The sequence below is a fragment of the Zosterops lateralis genome (assembly GCF_965231275.1).
Source record: "Zosterops lateralis genome assembly, chromosome: 33".
Taxonomy (NCBI): domain Eukaryota; kingdom Metazoa; phylum Chordata; class Aves; order Passeriformes; family Zosteropidae; genus Zosterops; species Zosterops lateralis.
The window spans coordinates 3,618,023-3,638,147 of record NC_139793.1 but is presented as its reverse complement, the minus strand read 5'-3'; the positions used below and the strand labels follow the sequence as shown (position 1 = coordinate 3,638,147).

General features: G+C 60.2%; 2 protein-coding genes and 1 pseudogene across 4 annotated transcripts; all 3 read left to right on the top strand.

The window, feature by feature from the left end:
- The first annotated feature begins 133 nt into the window (after window positions 1-133).
- Window positions 134-8,773, top strand: LOC310921277 (synaptophysin-like; annotated as a pseudogene). The gene is made up of 7 exons (XR_014592763.1): window positions 134-218; window positions 1,084-1,149; window positions 3,276-3,397; window positions 5,060-5,258; window positions 6,214-6,405; window positions 7,078-7,375; window positions 8,648-8,773. The product of XR_014592763.1 is annotated as a synaptophysin-like (transcript).
- Window positions 8,774-9,604: 831 nt separating this feature from the next.
- Window positions 9,605-12,143, top strand: LOC310921142 (uncharacterized protein). The gene is made up of 6 exons (XM_083881255.1): window positions 9,605-9,648; window positions 10,113-10,184; window positions 10,876-10,947; window positions 11,357-11,418; window positions 11,787-11,830; window positions 11,923-12,143. The coding sequence occupies exons 2-6, from the start codon at window positions 10,115-10,117 to the stop codon at window positions 12,110-12,112; spliced, it is 438 nt and encodes a 145-aa protein (XP_083737381.1). The 5' UTR covers window positions 9,605-9,648; window positions 10,113-10,114; the 3' UTR covers window positions 12,113-12,143.
- Window positions 12,144-13,436: 1,293 nt separating this feature from the next.
- On the top strand, window positions 13,437-19,998 carry BCAP31 (B cell receptor associated protein 31). 2 transcript variants are annotated; one of them, XM_083881412.1, is made up of 9 exons: window positions 13,437-13,480; window positions 13,583-13,680; window positions 14,113-14,213; window positions 15,054-15,198; window positions 16,662-16,797; window positions 17,832-17,937; window positions 19,254-19,276; window positions 19,433-19,510; window positions 19,834-19,998. In XM_083881412.1, exons 2-9 carry the CDS (start codon window positions 13,589-13,591, stop codon window positions 19,870-19,872), a joined length of 720 nt encoding a protein of 239 aa, XP_083737538.1. In that variant the 5' UTR covers window positions 13,437-13,480; window positions 13,583-13,588; the 3' UTR covers window positions 19,873-19,998. The 2 variants fall into 2 exon arrangements, with proteins under 2 accessions (XP_083737538.1, XP_083737539.1); XM_083881413.1 differs by lacking the exon at window positions 19,254-19,276 and having other exon boundaries at window positions 19,410-19,510.
- Window positions 19,999-20,125: the final 127 nt, after the last annotated feature.

Below are 20,125 nucleotides of genomic sequence, written 5' to 3'. Positions count from 1 at the left end.
TTCCGCCCTCACGCTTTTATACTACCGCTGTTCCCTCAGCTTTTCCCCCTCCCCCCGCACTCTCGGCTGTTCCCTCGTCCTGCCGCTCCCCCCGCCGCGCAGGCGCGGCTGTTCCTCCCTCCGTTCCCCCCTCCCTCCGCGGCTGTTCCGCGGCGCGCCGCTCCCCCCCCCGCGGCGCTGGGCTCTCCCGGAGCCGCAGGATGGAGGTGCTGAACCAGGTGGGGACCCCTCCCCAAATTAACCCCGCCGGGACCCCCCCTCTGCGCCAAACCCACCCACAGACCCCCCCCTAAACCCTCCCGGGGGGTGAGGGGCGGCTGAGACCCCCCCCCGCCATTCCGCGCTAATTGGGGAATTATGGGGAGGGGGCTTGGGGGGGATTTGGGGAGGGGGCGCGGATGGATTTGGGGAGGGGGGGTTGGATTTGGGGGATTTGGGGGTCGGGATTTTTGGGGAGGGGTGGGTCTGAATTTTTGGGGAGTGGGCGGATGGATTGGGGAAATGGGGGAGGCTGAATTTGGGGAGGGGGCGCCTCAATTTGGGGAGGGGTCTCCAAAATTTGGGGCGCTCCAGGTGGGTTTGGATGGGGGGAAGGACTCCAAGATTTGGGGGATGCGGGTGAATTTTGGGATGGATTTTAGGGGGGGGATTCTTGAATTTTAAGGGGAGGGGTCCCCAATTTGGGGAGGGGTCGCGGCGGCCGGGCAGGATTTGGGGAGGGGGGATGCCCTTGAAAGGGGAAGGGTCATTTTTTGGGGGGGGGGGTCGCTGCCGCAGCATCCCGGGGAGGGGGAGGGGAGTGAGGATGATGATGCAGCAACAATGGGGGGGGGGGGAGGAAATAAAACCCCCCCAAAAATGGGTGGGGGGCGGGGTGTGACGTCAGCGTGACGTCAGCACGGCCAGGTTTGGGGTGACCCCCCAATTTTGTCCTTGGAGGGGCGTCCGGGTGGGTTTTAAGGGGGGATTTAGGGGTTTTTGGGGGGGATTTTGGGGGGTTTTGGGGGGTCTCGGCCTCCCCTTTATTTGGGGGGGGGTCTCCGAGCCCCCCCTGAGGGTCCCCCCGCCCCTCCCCCCCCCCAGTTGGTGGCCGGGGGGCAGTTCCGGGTGGTCAAGGAGCCCCTGGGCTTCCTCAAGCTGCTGGAGTGGGTGAGTGACCCCCCAAAATCACCCCAAAATCCCACCCCGGGACCCCCAAATCCCCCAAAATCCCACCCCGGGACCCCCAAATCCCCAAAAATCCACCAAAATCATCCCCAGAATTCCCAAAAAACCTCCAAATCACCCCCAGGACCCCCAAAATCACCCAAAATCCCACCCCGGGATCCCCCAAATACCCCCAAAATCACCCCCAGGATTCCCAAACCCCCCCCGAATTTTCCCCAGGACCCCAAAACGCCCCAAAATCCCCCCCTGGAACCCCCAAAATCACCCAAAATCTCACCCTGGAACCCCCAAATACCCCCAAAATCACCCCCAGGATTCCCAAAACCCCCAAAATTTTCCCCAGGACCCCCAAAATCCCACGAACCCCCGGCAAATCCCCCCCCCCAAAAAACTCCTCGGGACCCCCAAAACTCCTCAAGACCCCCCAAAATCCCCCCAAACCCCCCAAAATCCCCCCAGGACCCCCCAACCCCCCCCCTCATAGCCATAAAACCCCCTGGGATCCCCTAAAATCCCCCTGGGACCCCCCAAAATCCCCCTGGGACCCCCTCAAATTCCTCAAGACCCCCCAAAATCCCCCCAGGACCCCCCAACCCCCCCCCATAACCCCAAAATCCCCCTGAGACCCCCCAAATCCCACTGAGACCCCCCAAAACCCCCCAACCCCCCCCCCCGGATCCTCTCCCCGACCCCATCAGAGGCTTTTGGGACCCCCCAAAACTCCCCCAACCCCAAATGTGGCTCCCCCCAATTCCCCTCCCCCCACTCCGGGCCCGCCCCTCCCCCCCCGATCTGGGTCAGGTCCATAATCCGGGATAATCCGGGATTTTGGGGAGGGGGAGGGGCCCTGTCCCCCCCTGACCCCCCCGTGACCCCTCAGGGACCCCCCAAATTCCTCCTGGAGCCCCCAAATTTCTGAAATCAGCCCCAACTCCAAAAACAAATCCCTTTGGAGCCCCAAAATCCCCCTTGGGACCCCCCAGACCCCTCCCAGTTCCTCCCAGTAACGCTCAGACCCCTCCCAGTAACTCCCAGTGACTCCCAGTGACCCCCCAGACCCCCCCAGAGCCCCCCAGTGACCCCCAAATCTCCTCAGGACCCCCCGAATTTCCTCCTAAGCCCCGCCCAGTTCCTCCCAGTCCCTCCCAGTGACCCCCAAACCCTCCCAGTGACCCCCAAGTCTCCTCTAAATGCCCCCAAAATTCACCCTGGGACCCCCCAAAACTCCTCCCAGTTCCTCCCAGTAACGCTCAGACCCCTCCCAGTAACCCCCAGTGACCCCCAAACCCCCCCAGTGACCCCCAAATCTCCTCAGGACCCCCCAAATTTCCTCCTAAACCCCGCCCAGTCCCCTCTAAACCCCGCCCAGTCCTTCCCAGTCCCTCCCAGTGACCCGCCAAGCCCCCCCAGTGCCCCCCAAAAGCCCCCTGAACCTGCCCCAAACTCCTCCCAGTGTCCTTCAAACCCTTCCCAGTCTCTCCCAGTGACTCCCAGTCCCCTCCCAGTGACCCCCAAACCCCCCCCAGTCCCTCCCAGTGTCTCCCAGTAACCCCCAGTGCCCCCCAAACACTCCCTGAACCTGCTCCAAACTCCACCCAGTGTCCTTCAAACCCTTCCCAGTCCCTCCCAGTGACCCCCAGTCCCCTCCAGTCCCCTCCCAGTTCCCCCCAGTGACCCCCAGTCCCCTCCAGACCCCTCCCAGTCCCTCCCAGTGACCCCAGTCCCCTCCAGTCCCCTCCCAGTTCCCCCCAGTGACCCCCAGTCCCCTCCAGTCCCCTCCCAGTTCCCCCCAGTGACCCCCAGTCCCCTCCAGACCCCTCCCAGTCCCTCCCAGTGACCCCAGTCCCCTCCAGACCCCTCCCAGTCCCTCCCAGTGACCCCAGTCCCCTCCAGTCCCCTCCCAGTTCCCCCCAGTGACCCCCAGTCCCCTCCAGACCCCTCCCAGTCCCTCCCAGTGACCCCAGTCCCCTCCAGACCCCTCCCAGTCCCCCCCAGTGACCCCCAGTCCCCTCCAGTCCCCTCCCAGTTCCCCCCAGTGACCCCCAGTCCCCTCCAAACCCCTCCCAGTGACCCCCAGTCCCCCCCAGTGACCCCCAGTCCCTCCCCAGCTGTTCTCCATCTTCGCCTTCGCCACCTGCGGGGGGTTCAGCGGTTCCCTCCGCCTCAGCATCGAGTGCGCCCCCCCCAACCGCTCCGCCCCCATCACCGTGGCCTTCGGCTACCCCTTCAGGTCAGGACTGGGGGGGATTTGGGGGGTTTGGGGGGGATTTGAGGGGGTTTGGGGGGATTTGTGGGGCTGGGAGGGGGATTTGCGGGGGTTTGGGAGGGGATTTGGGGGTCTTGGGGGGATTTGAGGAGGACTTAGGGGGCTGGGGGGGTTTTGGGGGGCTTTGAAGGGCTTGGGGGTGATTTGAGGGCATTTGGGGGGCTTGGGGGGATTTGGGGGCTTGGGGAGGAATTTGAGGGGGTTTGGGGGGATTTGAGGGGGTTTGGGGGGCTCTGGGGGGGATTTGGGGCGATTTGAGGGGATTTTTGGGGGGATTGGGGGGATTTGGGGGGAATTTGAGGGGGTTTGGGAGTGGATTTGGGGGGCTTAGGGGGGATTTGAGGGGCTTTGGGGTGGGGCACCCCAAACTTTACCCTGGGGGTACCCGGGACCCCCCCCCCAGGTAATTTTGGGCCCCCCAGGCTGCACCAGGTGCGCTTTAAATGTGGGAGGAGGTCCCAAAACCCCCCAAATTTTACCCAAGACCCCTCCCCAGGTAATTTTGGGCTGCCCCAGGTGCATTTTAAAGCCCCTCCCTTTGCACATGGGGGTCCCAAACCCCCCCAAACTTTACCCTGGGGGGGTCCAGTTTACCCAAGACCCCTCCCCAGTTAATTCTGCCCCCCCAGGCTGCACCAGGTGTGTGTGGGGGTCCCAAAACCCCCCAAACTTCACCCTGGGGGTACCCGGGACCCCTCCCCAGGTAATTCTGGCCCCCCCCAGGCTGCACCAGGTGTGTGTGGGGGTCCCAAACCCCCTCAAACTTCACCCTGGGGGTACCCGGGACCCCTCCCCAGGTAATTCTGGCCCCCCCCAGGCTGCACCAGGTGTGTGTGGGGGTCCCAAACCCCCTCAAACTTCACCCTGGGGGTACCCGGGACCCCTCCCCAGTTAACCCCGCCCCCCCAGGCTGCACCAGGTGTGTTTGGGGGTCCCAAAACCCCCCAAACTTTACCCTGAGGGGGTCCAGAGTACCCAAGACCCCTCCCCAGGTAACTTTGACCCCCCCAGGCTGCACCAGGTGTGTTTGGGGGTCCCAAAACCCCCCAAAATCAAGGCAGGGCACCCCAAACTTCACCCTGGGGGTACCCGGGACCCCTCCCCAGGTAATTCTGCCCCCCCCAGGCTGCACCAGGTGTGTGTGGGGGTCCCAAACCCCCTCAAACTTCACCCTGGGGGTACCTGGGACCCCTCCCCAGTTAACCCCGCCCCCCCAGGCTGCACCAGGTGTGTTTGGGGGTCCCAAAACCCCCCAAACTTTACCCTGGGGGGGGTCCAGTTTACCCAAGACCCCTCCCCAGTTAATTCTGCCCCCCCCAGGCTGCACCAGGTGTGTGGGGGGGTCCCAAAACCCCCCAAACTTCACCCTGGGGGTACCCGGGACCCCTCCCCAGTTAACCCCGCCCCCCCAGGCTGCACCAGGTGTGTTTGGGGGTCCCAAAACCCCCCAAACTTTACCCTGAGGGGGTCCAGAGTACCCAAGACCCCTCCCCAGGTAACTTTGACCCCCCAGGCTGCACCAGGTGTGTTTGGGGGTCCCAAAACCCCCCAAAATCAAGGCAGGGCACCCCAAACTTCACCCTGGGGGTACCTGGGACCCCTCCCCAGTTAACCCCGCCCCCCCAGGCTGCACCAGGTGTATTTCGAGGCCCCCTCGTGCGGGGCGGGACCCCCCGAGCGGGTGTTCCTGGTGGGCGATCACTCCTCGGCCGCGCAGTTCTTTGTCACCGTCGGGGTGGGCTCGTTCCTCTACGCCCCCGCCGCCCTCGGGGGGTACCTGTTCGCCCCCCAGGCCTACCGGGCGGGGGGCCGGGCGCCCCGCATCGTGAGTGGGGGTTTGAGGGAGGTTTGAGGGGGTTAAGGGGGGTTTTGGGGGGTTTAAGGGGGGTTTGAGAGAGGTTTGGGGGTGTTTAAGGGGGTGGTGGGGTGTTTAAAGGGGGATTTGGGGGGGGGTTGGAGGTGTTTTGGGGGGGGTTGGGGGGATTTAAGGGGGGGGTTGAGGGGGTTTGGGGGGGTTTAAAGGGGGGTTTGGAGAGTTTGGGGGTGTTTAAGGGGGGCTTTGGGGGCTTCGGGGGTTTTGGGGGGTTTAAGGGGTGTTTGAGGGATGTTTAAAGGGGGGTTTTGGGGAGGTTTTGGGGGGTTTGGGGGTGTTTAAAGGGAGGTTTGGGGGGGTTTAGGGGGGCTTCGGGGTGTTTGGGGGAGTTTTGGGGGGGTTTGGGGTGTTTAAGGGGGGGTTGGGGTGGTTAAAGGGGGTTTTGGGGGTGCCTGGGGGGGTTTGAGGAGGGTTTTGGGGGGCTTGGGGGAGTTTTGGGAGGGTTTGGAGGTGTTTAAGGGGACTTTGGGGGGGTTTGGGGGTGTTTAAGGGGGGATTTGGGGGTGCCTTGAGGGGGTTTGGGGGTCCTGGGATGAAATTTGGGGGAGATTGGGGCAGCTTTGGCAGAGTTTCCAGTGGTTGTGGAGGAGTTTGGGGGTCTTTAAGGGGGATTGGAGAGACTGAGGTGATCCTAGAAAGGCTTTTTGGGGTCTCAGGTGAGTCTGGGGTCTCTCATCTCGGTTTTGGGGTGCCCTGACCCCCCGAATTTCACCCTGGCAGGACCTGGGGGTGACCACAACCCCGACCTTCAATGGGCTGGTCAATTCTAGGGGAGATTTTGGGCTCCAATTTGGGGTTTTTGGGGCTCAGATTTGGGGTTTTTGGGTTTAGATTTGGGGTTTTTGGGGTCTCAGGTGAATCTGGAGTGTTCAAGGACTCTCAAACCCCCCGAATCTCCCCCTGGCAGGACCTGGGGGTGACGGCAGCCCTGGCCTTCCTGTGGCTGGTCAGTTCCTGTGCCTGGGCGGCCGCTCTGGCCGAGGTCAAGGCGGCCACGGCGCCCTCGGGGGTCCTGGCCCAGGTCGGGGGGTGCCAACGCCCCGGGGCGCGGTGCCAGGCCCTGGGGGCGCCCCGGACATCCGGCCTCAACACCTCCGTGGTGAGTCTGGGGGATGGAGACACCAAAAACCCCAAAAATCCCCTTAAATCCCCCCCAAATCCCCCCAACCCCCAGGACATCCGGCCTCAACACCTCTGTGGTGAGTCTGGGGGCTGGAGACACCAAAAACCCCAAAAATCCCCTTAAATCCCCCCCAAATCCCCCCAACCCCCAGGACATCCGGCCTCAACACCTCTGTGGTGAGTCTGGGGGCTGGAGACCCCAAAAAACACAAAAATCCCTCAAAAAAACTACCCCGAATCACCCGAAATCCCCCCCAAATTCCCTTAAATGCCCTCAAATCCCACACCAAACCCCAAAATCTACCCAAAATGCTCCAAACCCCTTGAATTTTCACAAAAATCCCCCCGAAATCCCCCCAAAAAAACCCTAACCCCCCCAAAAAAACCAAAAAAAGCCCCCCCAAAACCCCCAAAAAAACCCTCAAAACACCCCTATAAATCCCCAACCCCCCAAATCCCCCCCAAACCCCCAAAAATCCCAAAAAAAAACCCCCAAATTCCCCAAACCCCCCCCCAAAAAAACAAACCCAATAAACCCCCCAAAACCCCCAATACACTGCTAAAAATCCCCATAACCCCCCCCCCAAAAAAAAAAACCCAATACACCCTTAAAAAACCCAAAAACCCCCAAATTTCCTCCTCCCTGCAGGTGTTTGGCTTCCTGAACCTGGTGCTGTGGACGGGCAATCTCTGGTTTGTCTTCAAGGAGACGGGCTGGGGGGGCCTGGGGGCCCGCGCCCCTCCCCCGGGGGGGGTCCCCGAGAAAGGCCCGGCCCCCGAGGGGGGCTACGGACCCCCCGAGGGGGGCTATGGTCAGCCCGGGGGGGGCTACGGCCAGCCCGGGGGGGGCTACCAGCCCGACTATGGCCAGGGGGGCTACGGAGCCCCCCCAGCCGAGGGGGGGTACGGCCAGGGAGCCCCCACCTCCTTCGCCAACCAGATGTAGGGTGAGATTTGGGGGGCTTTGGGGGGGATTTGGGGGGGGTTGGGGGAGATTTAGGGGGGCTCGGGGGGTTTGGGGTGGTTTTGGGTGGTTTTGGGGGAGATTTAGGGGGATTTGGGGTAGTTTTGGGGGTTTGGGGGGGTTTGGGGTGGTTTTGGGGAGGGTTTGGGGGGATTGGGGGGGTTAGAGTGGCTTTGGGGGGATTTGAGGTGAGTTTGGGGGAGATTTAGGGGGGCTTGGGGGGTTTTGGGTGGTTTTGGGGAGGGTTTGGGGGAGATTTAGGGGGGCTTGGGGGGATTTGGGGGGATTTGGGGTAGTTTTGGGGGGTTGGGGGGTTTGGGGAGGGTTTGGGGGGTTTGGGGTGGTTTTGGGGAGGGTTTGGGGGGATTTGGGGGAGATTTGGGGTAGTTTTGGGGGGTTGGGGGGGTTTGGGGTGGTTTTGGGGAGGGTTTGGGGGGATTGGGGGGGTTAGAGTGGCTTTGGGGGGATTTGGGGTGAGTTTGGGGGAGATTTAGGGGGGTGGGGGAGGATTTTGGGGGAGATTTTGGGGGGGTTGAAGGTGTTTAGGGGATTTGGGGGGATTTAAGGTGGTTTGGGGGGAGATTTAGAGGGGTTGGGGTAGTTGGCAGGAGGTTTGGGGGGGATTTGGGGGAGATCTGGGGGATTTGAGGCTGTTTGGGGGAGGTTTTGGGGGGATTTGGAGAGGGTTTGGGGTGGTTTTGGGGGAGATTTGGGGGGTTGGGGAGGGTTTAAAGTGGTTGTGGGGGAGATTTGGGGGGAGATTTGGGCGGAGTTTTAGGGGGGGTCGAGGGTTTTTGGGGAGGTTTGAGATAGATTGGGGGGGGGTTGAGAGGAGTGGGGGGAGGTTTTGAGGGGCATTTGGGGGGTTTGGGGTCTCCATGGGGAGGTTTTGGGGGGTGGGGTGGCTGAGGGAAGGTTTGAGGGGGTTTGGGGGCATTTGGGGTCTCCATGGGGAGGTTTTGGGGGGTGGGGTGGCTGAGGGAAGGTTTGAGGGGGTTTGAGGGGATTTGGGGTCTCCATGGGGAGGTTTTGGGGGGTGGGGTGGCTGAGGGAAGGTTTGAGGGGGTTTGGGGGCATTTGGGGTCTCCATGAGGAGCTTTTGGGGGCAGTTCTGGGAGGGGGGGACGGTGAAATTTGAATCCCCCTCCCCAATAATATTCTCAGTCCTCCCCTCCAGCAGGGGGCGCCCTGACCCCCCTTTGCTCTCCCCTCCAGCAGGGGGCGCCCTGACCCCCCTTTGCTCTCCTCTCCGCAGGTCCTCCCCTCCAGCAGGGGGCGCTGTGCCGAAGAGCCGCCCCGCGCGGCGCCGACCGGGGGGCGGGGCCTGGGGCTAAACCACGCCCCCAAAGGGGGAGGGGACAGCGGAGTGGGCGGGGCTTAACCACCCCCCCCCCCCAAAGCCCCCCCTCATAATGGATCCCCCTAAACCCCCCCCACTCAAAAAAAACAACCCCAAAATCCCCCTCCCCAAAATATCCCCCGCACAGCCCCTCCCCCACCCCACGGCCGTGCCAAAGCCCCTCCCCCTCCCCCCCCCTCCCCCCCCCGTGTCTTTGTGCCGTGATTGTGACGTTTTGGGGGAGCCCCTCCCCCCCCTCGGTTGCCCCCCCCCCCCCCCCAAAAAAAAATCCCCCTCCCCAAAAATGTGGGGGCGGGGCCGGGGGGGTGGGGGGGGGGGGCTGAGCCCCCCTGGGGACCCCCCGGAGGGAATAAAAGATGACGGTGAAACCGCCAAGGGGAGGGTCCCCAAATTTATTTTTTGGGGGGGGGGGGTCTTAGAGTTGTGAAATTTGGGGAGGGGTCTCTGGGTGAGGGGGAGACCCCAAATCTTGGGGAGGGGGGGGATAAGGGGGACCAGACCCCAATTTTGTCATGGGGGGAGTTTTGGGGGTCCTGACCCATTTTGGGGGTCCTGACCCATTTTCAGGGGGGTCTGGGGGTTGTGACCCCGGATTTGGGGAGGGGTCTGGACCCTATGAGAGGGTTTGGGGGGGGTCGTGGGGGTCTGGGACCCCCAAAACATCACTGGGAGCTTTGGGAAACCCCGCCCCATATAGGGACTGGGCGGGGCTTATTAGAGACCACGCCCTGATCACCATATAAGGTATTGGGTGGGGGCTCATTTTGACCACGCCCATAAATGGTCACACCCCCCGCGCTTGGGCGGGATTGGTCCATATAAGGAGGTGGGCGTGGTCTGGGGTGGCCACGCCCCCTGCCCTGAGTCATCCCCAGCGCGGCCCCGGCGGAGCGAAGGTACCGGGACCCCCCAAAAAAACCCCACGAAACCCCCCCAAACCTTCCTAAAATCCCACAAAACCCCAAAATTCATGAGGACACCCCCCCAAACCTTCCCAAAAACCCACAAATCCTCCCCAAACCCCCTCAAAACCCCCCAAAATTATGAGGACACCCTAAACCTCCCCAAACCCCCAAAATCCATGAGGACACCCCCAAAAACAACCCCAACACCCTCCCAAAGCCATGAGGACACCCCCAGAAGCCCCTCAGAGCCTTTTGGGGTCCCCCAAACCCACCCGGGACCCCTCTGGGACCCCCAAAACTCACCCGGGACCCCTCTGGGACCCCCAAATCCGACCGGGGAACCCCTGAAACCCCCCCCCCAAACCCATGGGGGGATACCGGGACCCCTCCCCAAAGCCCTTCGAGGACCTCGGGACCCCTAAAACTGACGGGGAGCCCCCCCGGACCCCCCCCAGCCATGGAGAGTTTTCGGGGCCTCTCGGACCAGGAGCTGCTGGAGAAACTCCAGAGCCGGCGCGGGCCCCTGGGTGGGCACTGGGAGCACTGGGAGGGGATTGGGGGGCACTGGGAGGGGATTGGGATGGACTGGGTGGGACTGGGATGGACTGGGAGGGGCTGGGAGGGGATTGGGGGGCACTGGGAGGGACTGGGATGGACTGGGAGGGAATAGGGAGGGGATTGGGGGGCACTGGGAGGAGACTGGGGAGGACTGGGATAGACTGGGAGGGAATTGGGGGGCACTGGGTGGGCACTGAGGGGCAGGGGGAGGGACTGGGAGGGGACTGGGATGGACTGGGACGGGCTTGGGGGGGAACTGAGATGGACTGGGATGGACTGGGTGGGCACTGGGAGGGGTTTGGAGGCACTGGGAGGGGATTGGGAGCACTGGGATGGACTGGGAGGGGACTGGGGGACACTGGGGCTGAACTGGGAAAAATCGCGGCAAACTGGGAGAGTGAACTGGGTGCGATGGGAGGAACGGGGAATGAACTTGGGGAGGTCTGGGGGTGACTGGGATGGACTGGGGGGGACTGGGAGGGGTAACTGGGAGCACTGGGAGCGCTGGGAGGAGTAACTGGGAGCACTGGGAGGGGTAACTGGGAGCACTGGGAGGGGTAACTGGGAGCACTGGGAGCACTGGGAGGGGTAACTGGGAGCACTGGGAGGGGTAACTGGGAGCACTGGGAGCGCTGGGCTGAGCCCGTGCCCCCCTCCCAGGACCCCCCCCGCAAAATCTACGAGAAGAAATTCTACGAGTTCGAGACCCAGCGCTGGAGGAGGGGGGGGCGGGTCCGTGGGGAGGGGTCCCGGGAGGGTTTGGGGGTCCCTGGGAGGGTTTGGGGGGCCCTGGGAGGATTTAGGGGGGTTTGGAGGGGGTCCCTGTGGGGGTTTGGGGGTCACTGGGAGGGTCTAGAAGAAATTTGGGGAGGGGTCGGGTCCGTGAGGGGGGGGGTCCCGGGAGGGGTTTTGGGGAGGGGGAGACTCCTTGGGGGGGTCCGGGAGGATTTTGGGGGGTCCCAGAAGGGTTTGGGGAGGGGGCGGCTTCCTGGGGGGGGTCCCAGGGGAAATTGGGGAAGTTTTGGGGGGTCCTGGGGAGGTTTTGGGGAGGGGGTCGGGAGCACTGGGGTGGTTTGGGGGGGTCGCGGTATTTTTTTTGGGGGGGGGTCCTGAGGGGTTTTTGGTGGTCTCACCCCCCCAGATGATCCCGACAACGACGGAGCCCCCCCGGAATTTGGGGAGGGGGCGCGACCCCGGCAAGATGTGAGGGGGGGGTGTTGGATTTTGGGGGGGGATTTCGGGGGTCTCGGGGGGGATTTGGGGGGTCTTGGGGAGGGGATTTGGGGGGTCTCGGGGAGGGGATTTCGGGGGGTTTTGGGGAGGGGATTTGGGGGGGTCTCAGGGGGATTTCGGGAGGTTTTGGGGAGGGGATTTGGGGGGTCTTGGGGGGGATTTTGGGGGGTCTTGGGAGGATTTCGGGGAGGGGATTTGGGGGGTCTCAGAGGGGGATTTCGGGGAGGGGATTTGGAGGGTCCTGGGGGGGATTTTGGGGGATTTTTTTGGGGGGGTATTTGGAGTATTGAGGGAGGGGCTTTTCCCCCCCCTCACCCCCCTTTTGTTGCCCCCCCCAGATTGGGGAGCGCCCCTCCCCCACCCTGAGGGACCACCTGGACAGGTAAAGGGGGGGGAGGGGATTTGGGGCAGTTTTTTGGGGGTCACTGACCCCCCCCCCCCAAAAAAAACCCTTTAACCCTTTCCTCCCCTCAGCCCTCTGCGTTTGGAGCCCCGGCAGCCGCTCCGAGCCCCCCCGGGACCCTCCTGGAGCCCCCCGGGACCCTCTGAGACCCCCCCGGGACCCCCCGGCCGGTTCCTCCCCCTGAGACTCCAATTGGTGGTCCTGGGGCTGATCGGGGGGGTCCTGCTGGGGCTGCTGCTGCTGGGGGGGGGCCCTGGCTGAGACCCCCCAAATCATCCCCCCCCCCTAAAGACCCCCCGAATATTGGAGACACCAAAATCCCCCCTCAGGACCTCAAAATTCAGTTGGGACCCCCAAAATCCCCTCGGGACCCCCCAAAATCCTCCCAGGGATCCCCCCTTGGACCCCAGATCTTCTTGGGACCCCCAAAATCCCCTCAGAATCCCCCTTGGACCCCAAAATTCCCTTGGGATCCCCCAGGACCCCCCAAATCTCCCCCTCAGGAGCTCAAAATTTTCATGGGACTCTCCAAAATCCCCTTGGAATCCCCCTTGGACCCCAAAATTCCCTTGGGACCCCCCCCAGGGACCCCCCCTCAGGACCCCCCCAAATCTCCCCCTCAGGAGCTCGAAATTCTCATGGGACCCCCTCCCCGAAATCCCCTTGGGACCCCCTAAAATCCCCTCAAGATTTTCCCTTGGACCCCTCAAAATTCACTCGGGACCCCCCAAAATCGCCTCAGAATCTCCCTTGGACCCCAAATCTTCTTGGGACCCCCCAAAATACCCTCGGGATCCCCCCTTGGACCCCCAAAATTCACTTGGGAACCCCCAAAATCCCCACAGGATCCCCCTTGGACCCCAAAATTCCCTTGGGACCCCCCAAAATCCTCTCGGGACCCCCCAAAATCCCCTCAGGATCCCCCCCTTGGACTCCAAAATCCTCTTGGGAACCCCCAAAATCCCCTCAAGATTCCCCCTTGGACCCCAAAATTCTCTTGGGACCCCCCAAAATCCCCTCAGGATTCCCCTTGGACCCCAAAATTCCCTTGGACCTCCCTTAAGGACCCTCAAAATCCCTTTTGGGACTCCTCCAGGACACCAAACTACTCAAAATACCTTCAGGGATCCCCCAATAAACTTGTTAAACCTGTGGGGAGCTGTCAATCAACGCTGTGGGCGGGGCAAATGGTGAGGGCGGGACGCTGATTGGCTGTGGGCGGAGGGGGCGGGGCAAGTGGTGAGGGCGGGACGATGATTGGCTGTGGGCGGAGGTGGAGGCGTGGCCACGGTGAGGGCCGAACCATTGGTGTTGAGGTATTTGGGGGGGGGGTGGGAGGCTCCACGGCGAAAAAGAGGTTTAATAGCATCGATTTTATTAATAATATTAATATCAATTTAATTCGCGTTAAAAGTCTTTCATTTTCACCTTTTTTACTTTTAAACAAGCTCATTTCAACTACAAAATTAATTGTTAAATATTCCCTGGGGGAGAGGCGGGGAAAATGGCGGGCAGGCGTGACGTCACCCTAATTTTTTTCCCGCCTCTCGCTCTGATTGGCCAATTCCCTGAGGGCGTGGGCGTGGCTTCCGCCGTTCACTTCCTGTTTGGGCGGGGGCCGCAGTGAGGGTGAGGGGCGGCCCCGGGGCGGCTTTTGGGGGGTCCTGAGGGGATTTTGGGGCTCCCGCCGCCCCAAACCGCGTCCCCATCGCTGTTTGCGCCCCCCTTTAGGCCGCCATGAGCCTGCAGTGGACGGCCGTGGCCACGTTCCTCTACGCCGAGGTGTTTTTGGTGCTGCTGCTCTGCGTTCCCTTCGTGTCCCCGGCCAGGTGAGGGGCTGGGGGGGTCTCTAAAGGTGGGGAGGGGTCTTTAGGGATTAAAGGGGGCGGTGGGAGAGGTTTAAGGTGCTTGAGGATTAAGGGGAGGATTTTGCGGGGGTCCCTGAGAGATAAAATGGGATGGAGGAGGGGGATCCTGTGGAATTGGAAGTTTCCTGAGGGAATTTGGAGGGTCTTGGGGAGTTTTTTGGGGGGTCCTGGAGGACCTGAGGGGGTTCCCGATTTGTGTTCTCTCCCCGCCATGGAAGATTTTCCTTTCCCTCTTCATAACCTTTGGGCGGATTCCTGGGATTGAGGATTCCCTGAGGGGATTCCCTGGAATTTGGGGGTCCTGGGGGGTTCCCCGGAATTTGGGGGGTCCTGGGGGGCTTGGGGGGTCCTGGGGGGCTTTGGGGGGTACCAAATTTCTCCCCCACCCCTCAGATGGCAGAAGATTTTCCGTTCCCGCCTGGTGGGCCTGGCCGTGGCTTACGGCAACACTTTCTTCATCGTGCTCATCGTCATCCTCGTGCTGCTGCTCCTCGGTGGGTCTGGGGGGCTTTGGGGGGTCCTGGGGGGGGGTTTAGGGGGTCCTGGTGGGTTTTGGGGGGTCCTGGGTGGGTTTGGGGGGTCCTGGAGGGGGTTTTGGGGGGTCCTGGGTGGGGGTTGGGGGGTCCTGGTGGGTTTAGGGGGGTCCTGGGTGGGGTTTTGGGGTTCCTGGTGGGTTTTGGGGGATCCTGGGTGGGTTTGGGGGGTCCTGGAGGGGGTTTTGGGGGGTCCTGGTGGGTTTTGGGGGGTCCTGGGTGGGTTTTGGGGGGTGTTTAACCCTTTCCTGACCTCCAGATATCCTGAGGAAGACCCCACCCCCCCAAAAATCCGTCCTTTAACCCTTTCCTCCCCTCAGCCCTTTGTGTTTGGAGTCCCAGAACCCCCCTGGAGCTCCCCCTGGAGCCCCCCAGGAGCCCCTTGGGACCCCCCAGGACCCCCCTGGAGCCCCTTGGGACCCCCCTGGGACCTCCTGGAGCCCCCCAGGACCCCCCAGCCAGTTCCTCCCCCTGAAACCCCCAAAATCCTGTTGAGAACCCCCCCCTAAAGACCCCCCACTAATCCTGGAGACCCCAAAATCCCCCGCAAAACCTCCCCAAATCTCCCAGAGACCCCCCCCAGGAGCTCCAAATTCTCATAAGACCCCTCCCAAATCCACTTGGGACCCTCCAGGGACCCTCAAAATCTCCTTTGGGATGGCCCCAAGTCCCCAAACTTCATCATCATCCTCATGCTGCTGCTCCTGGGGGGCTCCTGGGTGGGTTTTGGGGGCTCCTGGGTGGGTTTAGGGAGCTCCTGGGTGGGTTTTGGGGGGTCTTTAACCCTTTCCTGCCCCCCAGATGCCCTGAGGGAGACCCGTAAATACAACGTGGGGGACAAGGAGGCGCTGAGCAGCACCCCGGCCGCCCTGGAGCACTTCCACATGAAACTCTTCCGGGCTCAGAGGAACCTTTACCTGGCTGGCTTTGCCCTGCTGCTCTCCTTGTGAGTCTCAGGGGAAAATTTCGGGGTCCTGGGTGTGATTTGGGGGGTCCTGAGCATAATTTGGGGGGTCTGGGAGGGGTTAGAGGGGGTTGGGAGGGGGCTGGATCCAGTTTGGGGAAGTCTTGAATGGCTCTGCTGCTCCCATTGTGAGTCTGGGGGGAAAATTTGGGGGTCCCGGGCACAATTTGGGGGGATGAGTTAATTTGGGGGGTCCTGGGCACGGTTTGGGGGGTCCCAGACACAATTTGGGGGGTCCCGGGCACGGTTTGGGGGGTCCCAGACACAATTTGGGGGGTCCTGGGCACAGTTTGGGGGGTCCTGGGCACAGTTTAGGGTTCCTGGGCACAGTTTGGGGGGTCCTGGGCACAGTTTGGGGGGTCCTGGACACGGTTTGGGGGGTCCCAGACACAATTTGGGGGGTCCCGGGCACGGTTTGGGGGGTCCCAGACACAATTTGGGGGGTCCCGGGCACGGTTTGGGGGGTCCCAGACACAATTTGGGGGGTCCCGGGCACGGTTTGGGGGGTCCCAGACACAATTTGGGGGGTCCCGGGCACGGTTTGGGGGGTCCCAGACACAATTTGGGGGGTCCCGGGCACAGTTTGGGGGGTCCCAGACACAGTTTGGGGGGTCCCGGGCACAGTTTGGGGTTCCTGGGCACAGTTTGGGGGGTCCCGGGCACAGTTTGGGGTTCCTGGGCACAGTTTGGGGGGTCCCAGACACAATTTGGGGGGTCCTGGGCACGGTTTGGGGGGTCCCAGACACAATTTGGGGGGTCCTGGGCACGGTTTGGGGGTTCCTGGGCACAGTTTAGGGTTCCTGGGCACAGTTTAGGGTTCCTGGGCACAGTTTGGGGGGTCCCAGACACAATTTGGGGGGACATCTGGGGGTCAGGGAAGGGTAGGAGCTGTTTTGGGGTGTCTGGGAAAGGTCTCTACTTGGCTGGGTTCACCTTGCTGCTCCCCTTGTGAGTTTGGGGGTTTTTAGGGGGTCCTGGGCACAACCTGGGGGCTCTGAGGGGTCTCTGTGTCACCCTGGGGGTCTCTGGGGGATCCAGGAGGATTTTGGGGTGTCCCTGAGCCCCATTTTTGTGCCCCCTCAGCCTCCTGAGGCGCCTGGTGACGCTGATCTCAGCCCAGGCTGCTCCAGCCGGGCTTTGCTCGGACAGACCTGGGGGATCTCAGGGGGGCTCTGGGTGACCCTGGGGGGCTCAGGGGGTCTCAGGGTGGTCCATGGGGATCCAGGATGATTTTGAGGTGTCCCTGAGCCCCATTTTTGTCCCCCTCAGCCTCCTGAGGCGGCTGGTGACGCTGATCTCAGCCCAGGCTGCTCCAGCCGGGCTTTGCTCGGACAGACCTGGGGGATCTCGGGGGTCTCAAGGTGGTCCAGGGGGATCCAGGATGATTTTTGGGGATCCAGGATGATTCTGGGGGGTCCCTGAACCCCATTTTTGTCCCCCCTCAGCCTCCTGAGGCGGCTGGTGACGCTGATCTCAGCCCAGGCTGCCCTGGGCGCCTCCAGCCAGGCGTTCCGCAAACAGGCCGAGGGCGCCAGCCAGGCAGCCCGGCAGTACCTGGAGGACAACGACGCCCTCAGGAAGGTAAAAAACACCCCAAAAACACCCCAAAAAACCACCTGAGATACACTAAAAACCATCCCAGAAAATGGTGAATGAAGCTCGAAAAAAAACGCCGGGAAATTTGGATAAATAACAGCAAAAAAAATGGGATGAAGGCGCCAAAAAATGTCTCAGAAAATCGGGATAAAGCCTAAAAAAGGCTCTCAAAAAATCGGGATAAAGCCCAAAAAAATATCTCAAAAAATTGGGATAAAGCCCAAAAAATTCCTCAAAAAATCGGGATAAAGCTCAAAAAAGTCTCTCAAAAAATCGGAATAAAACCCAAAAAAATCTCTCAAAAAGTCAGGATAAAGCACAAAAAAATATCTCAAAAAATTGGGATAAAGCCCAAAAAAATATCTCAAAAAATTGGGATAAACTCAAAAAGAAATCTCTTAAAAAATCAGGATAGAACCTCCAAAACAACCCTTGAGTAACTCCCCAAAAAACACCCAAATAATCCTCCAAAACTCCCTCAAAAAACCTGGATAAATCCCCTAAAAAAGCTGGGATAAACCCGCCAAAAAAATCTCTCAAAAAATCGGGATAAAGCCCAAAAAAACCTCTCAAAAAAATTGGGATAAACTCAAAAAGAAATCCCTTAAAAAATCAGGATAAAACCTCCAAATCGAGCCCTGAGTAACCCCCATAAAAACATCCAAATAATCCTCCAAAACTGCCTCAAAAAAACTGGAAAATCCCCTAAAAAAATCAGGATAAAACCCCCCAAAAATCCTCAAAAAATCAGAAAAAAACCCCCAAAAAACCCTTAAAAATCAATATAAACCCTCAAAAAAACCTTTAAAAAATCGGAAGAAAAAACCCCCAAAAAATCCCCTTAAAAATCAAGATAAACCCTCAAAAAATCAGAAAAAAAACCCCCAAAAAACCTTTAAAAAATCAATATAAACCCCCCAAAACCTCTCAAAAAATCAGGATAAAACCCCCAAAAAATCTGAGTAAACCTCAAAACCCTCCAAAAAAATCCCAAATTTTGTTTTTTTGTGCCTCCACAGCAACTTCAGGAGTCTGGGGGAGCCCCTTCCCCAAGCAAGGATGAGAACGAGACCCTCAAGGCCAAAGTGGAGTCGCTGAAAGAGGAGCTGGAGCTCAGCAAAAAGGGTGAGGGGGGAAATTTGGGGAATTTTGGGGGGTCTGGGAGGGTTAAAAAGGGATTTTGGGGGAAATTTGGGGAAATTTGGGGGGTCTGGGAGGGTTAAAAAGGGATTTTGGGGAGAATTGGGGAATTTTGGGGGGTCTGGGAGGGTTAAAAAGGGATTTTGGGGGAAAATTGGGGAATTTTGGGGGGTCTGGGAGGGTTAAAAAGGGATTTTGGGGGAAAATTGGGGAATTTTGGGGGGTCTGGGAGGGTTAAAAGGGGATTTTGGGGGGACTTTAGGGGATTTGGGGTGGTCTTGGAAGGTTAAAAAGGGATTTGGGAGAAGTTTTGGGGTATTTGAAGGGGTTTTGAGGAGGTTTGGGGAAATTTTGGGGGGTCTGGGAGGGTTAGAGAGGGATTTTGGGGGGAATTTGGGGGGAATTTGGGGGGAATTTGGGGTGGTCTTGGAAGGTTAAAAAGGGATTTGGGAAAAGTTTTGGGGTGTTTAAAAGGATTTTGAGGAGGTTTGGGGAAATTTTGGGGGGTCTGGGAGGGTTAGAGAGGAATTTTGGGGATTTAGGGTGGTCTTGGACGGTTAAAAAAGGATTTGGGAGAGGTTTTGGGGTATTTGAAGGGATTTTGAGGAGGTTTGGGGAAATTTTGGGGGGTCTGGGCGGGTTAAAAAGGGATTTTAGGGTGTCTGGGAGGGTTGAAGAGGAATTTTGGGGGGAATTTTGGGGATTTGGGGTGGTCTTGGAAAGTTCAAAAGGGATTTGGGAGAAGTTTGGGGGTGTTTGAAGGGATTTTGAGATGGTTTGGGGAAATTTTGGGGGGTCTGGGAGGGTTAAAAAGGGATTTTGGGGGGTCTGGGAGGGTTAAAAAGGGATTTGGGAGAGGTTTTGGGGTATTTGAAGGGACTTTGAGGAGGTTTGGGGGGATTTGGGGGTGTCTGGAGGACTTGAAGGATTTTGGGGGGATTTTTGGGGTGTGTAGGAGGCTTAAGGAGAGAATTTGGGGAGGTTTTGCGTAATTTGGGGACGTCTGAGGGGTCCAGGGGGGATTTGGGGGGTTCAGGGGGGATTTGGGGGTGTCAGGCTGGGTTTGGGGGGGTTCAGGGGGGATTTGGGGTGTTCAGGGGGGTCTCAGGATGGATTTGGGGGTCTCAGGGTGTATTTTGGGGGTCTCAGGGTGTATTTTTGGCCCCCCAGCCCTGGAGAAGGCCGAGAGTGAGGTGCAGGCCATGGAACCATGAGGGGTCTGGGGGTCTCAGGATAGATTTGGGGGGTCAGGATGGATTTGGGGGTCTCAGGGGGGTCTCAGGGTGTATTTTCCCCCCCAGCCCTGGAGAAGGCCGAGAGCGAGGTGCAGGCCATGGGACCATGAGGGGTCTGGGGGTCTCAGGATAGATTTGGGGGGTCAGGGTGGATTTGGGGGTCTCAGGGGGGTCTCAGGGTGTATTTGGGGGGTCTCAGGGTGTATTTTGGGGTCCCCCCAGCCCTGGAGAAGGCCGAGAGTGAGGTGCAGGCCATGCGGCGCCAGGCCCAGGGACTGACCCGCGAGTACGACCGGCTGCTGGAGCAGCACGCCCGCCTGCAGGTACAGACACCCCAAAACACCCCAGAACACCCCAAAAACGGGCCCAGGGGACCCTAAAAATATCCCAGAGGGAGCCACAAAAATATCACAGGGGGGACCCAAAAATATCCCAGAGAGACCCTAAAAATATCTCAGGGAGGACCCTGAAAATATCCCAGAGGAGACCCCAAAAATATCCTGGGGGGGAACCCCATGGAACCCCCCCAAAAATACCCCAAGTGAACCCCAAAAATATCCCGTGAGGGAACTCAAAACTACCCCTCGCACCCCAAAACCCCTTTGGGACCCCCTAAAACCCCCCAAATCCCCCCTTTGTCCCCCAGGCCGCTCACGACGGACCCCGCGACAAGAAGGAGGAGTGAGGGGCTGAGGCCACGCCCACAACGCTCAAACAACGCCCACAACGGTTACAAGCCCCGCCCCCTGTGGCCAGGCCACGCCCACAAACCAATCCCTGACCAATCCCCGTCCCGGGATCAAACCACGCCCCCTAAAGGGCCACACCCCTTAGACTAAGCCCCGCCCCCCGGATCAGGCTACGCCCCCTGCGCTGTTTTTTGGGGGGGGGGGGGGGATTGGGGACCCCCTCCCCTTTTTTTGGGGTCCAAATCTTCA

Bases quoted from the DNA above. Each gene is read 5' to 3' on its own strand.
- LOC310921142 (XM_083881255.1), top strand. From the start codon at position 10,115: ATGGAGAGTTTTCGGGGCCTCTCGGACCAGGAGCTGCTGGAGAAACTC. The intron at 10,948-11,356 runs GTCCGTGGGGAG...TCACCCCCCCAG, and splicing joins GCTGGAGGAGGGGGGGGCGG to ATGATCCCGACAACGACGGA. The intron at 11,831-11,922 runs GTAAAGGGGGGG...TCCTCCCCTCAG, and splicing joins CTGAGGGACCACCTGGACAG to CCCTCTGCGTTTGGAGCCCC.
- BCAP31 (XM_083881413.1), top strand. From the start codon at position 13,589: ATGAGCCTGCAGTGGACGGCCGTGGCCACGTTCCTCTACGCCGAGGTG. The intron at 13,681-14,112 runs GTGAGGGGCTGG...CCCACCCCTCAG, and splicing joins CCCTTCGTGTCCCCGGCCAG to ATGGCAGAAGATTTTCCGTT. The intron at 16,798-17,831 runs GTAAAAAACACC...GTGCCTCCACAG, and splicing joins ACAACGACGCCCTCAGGAAG to CAACTTCAGGAGTCTGGGGG.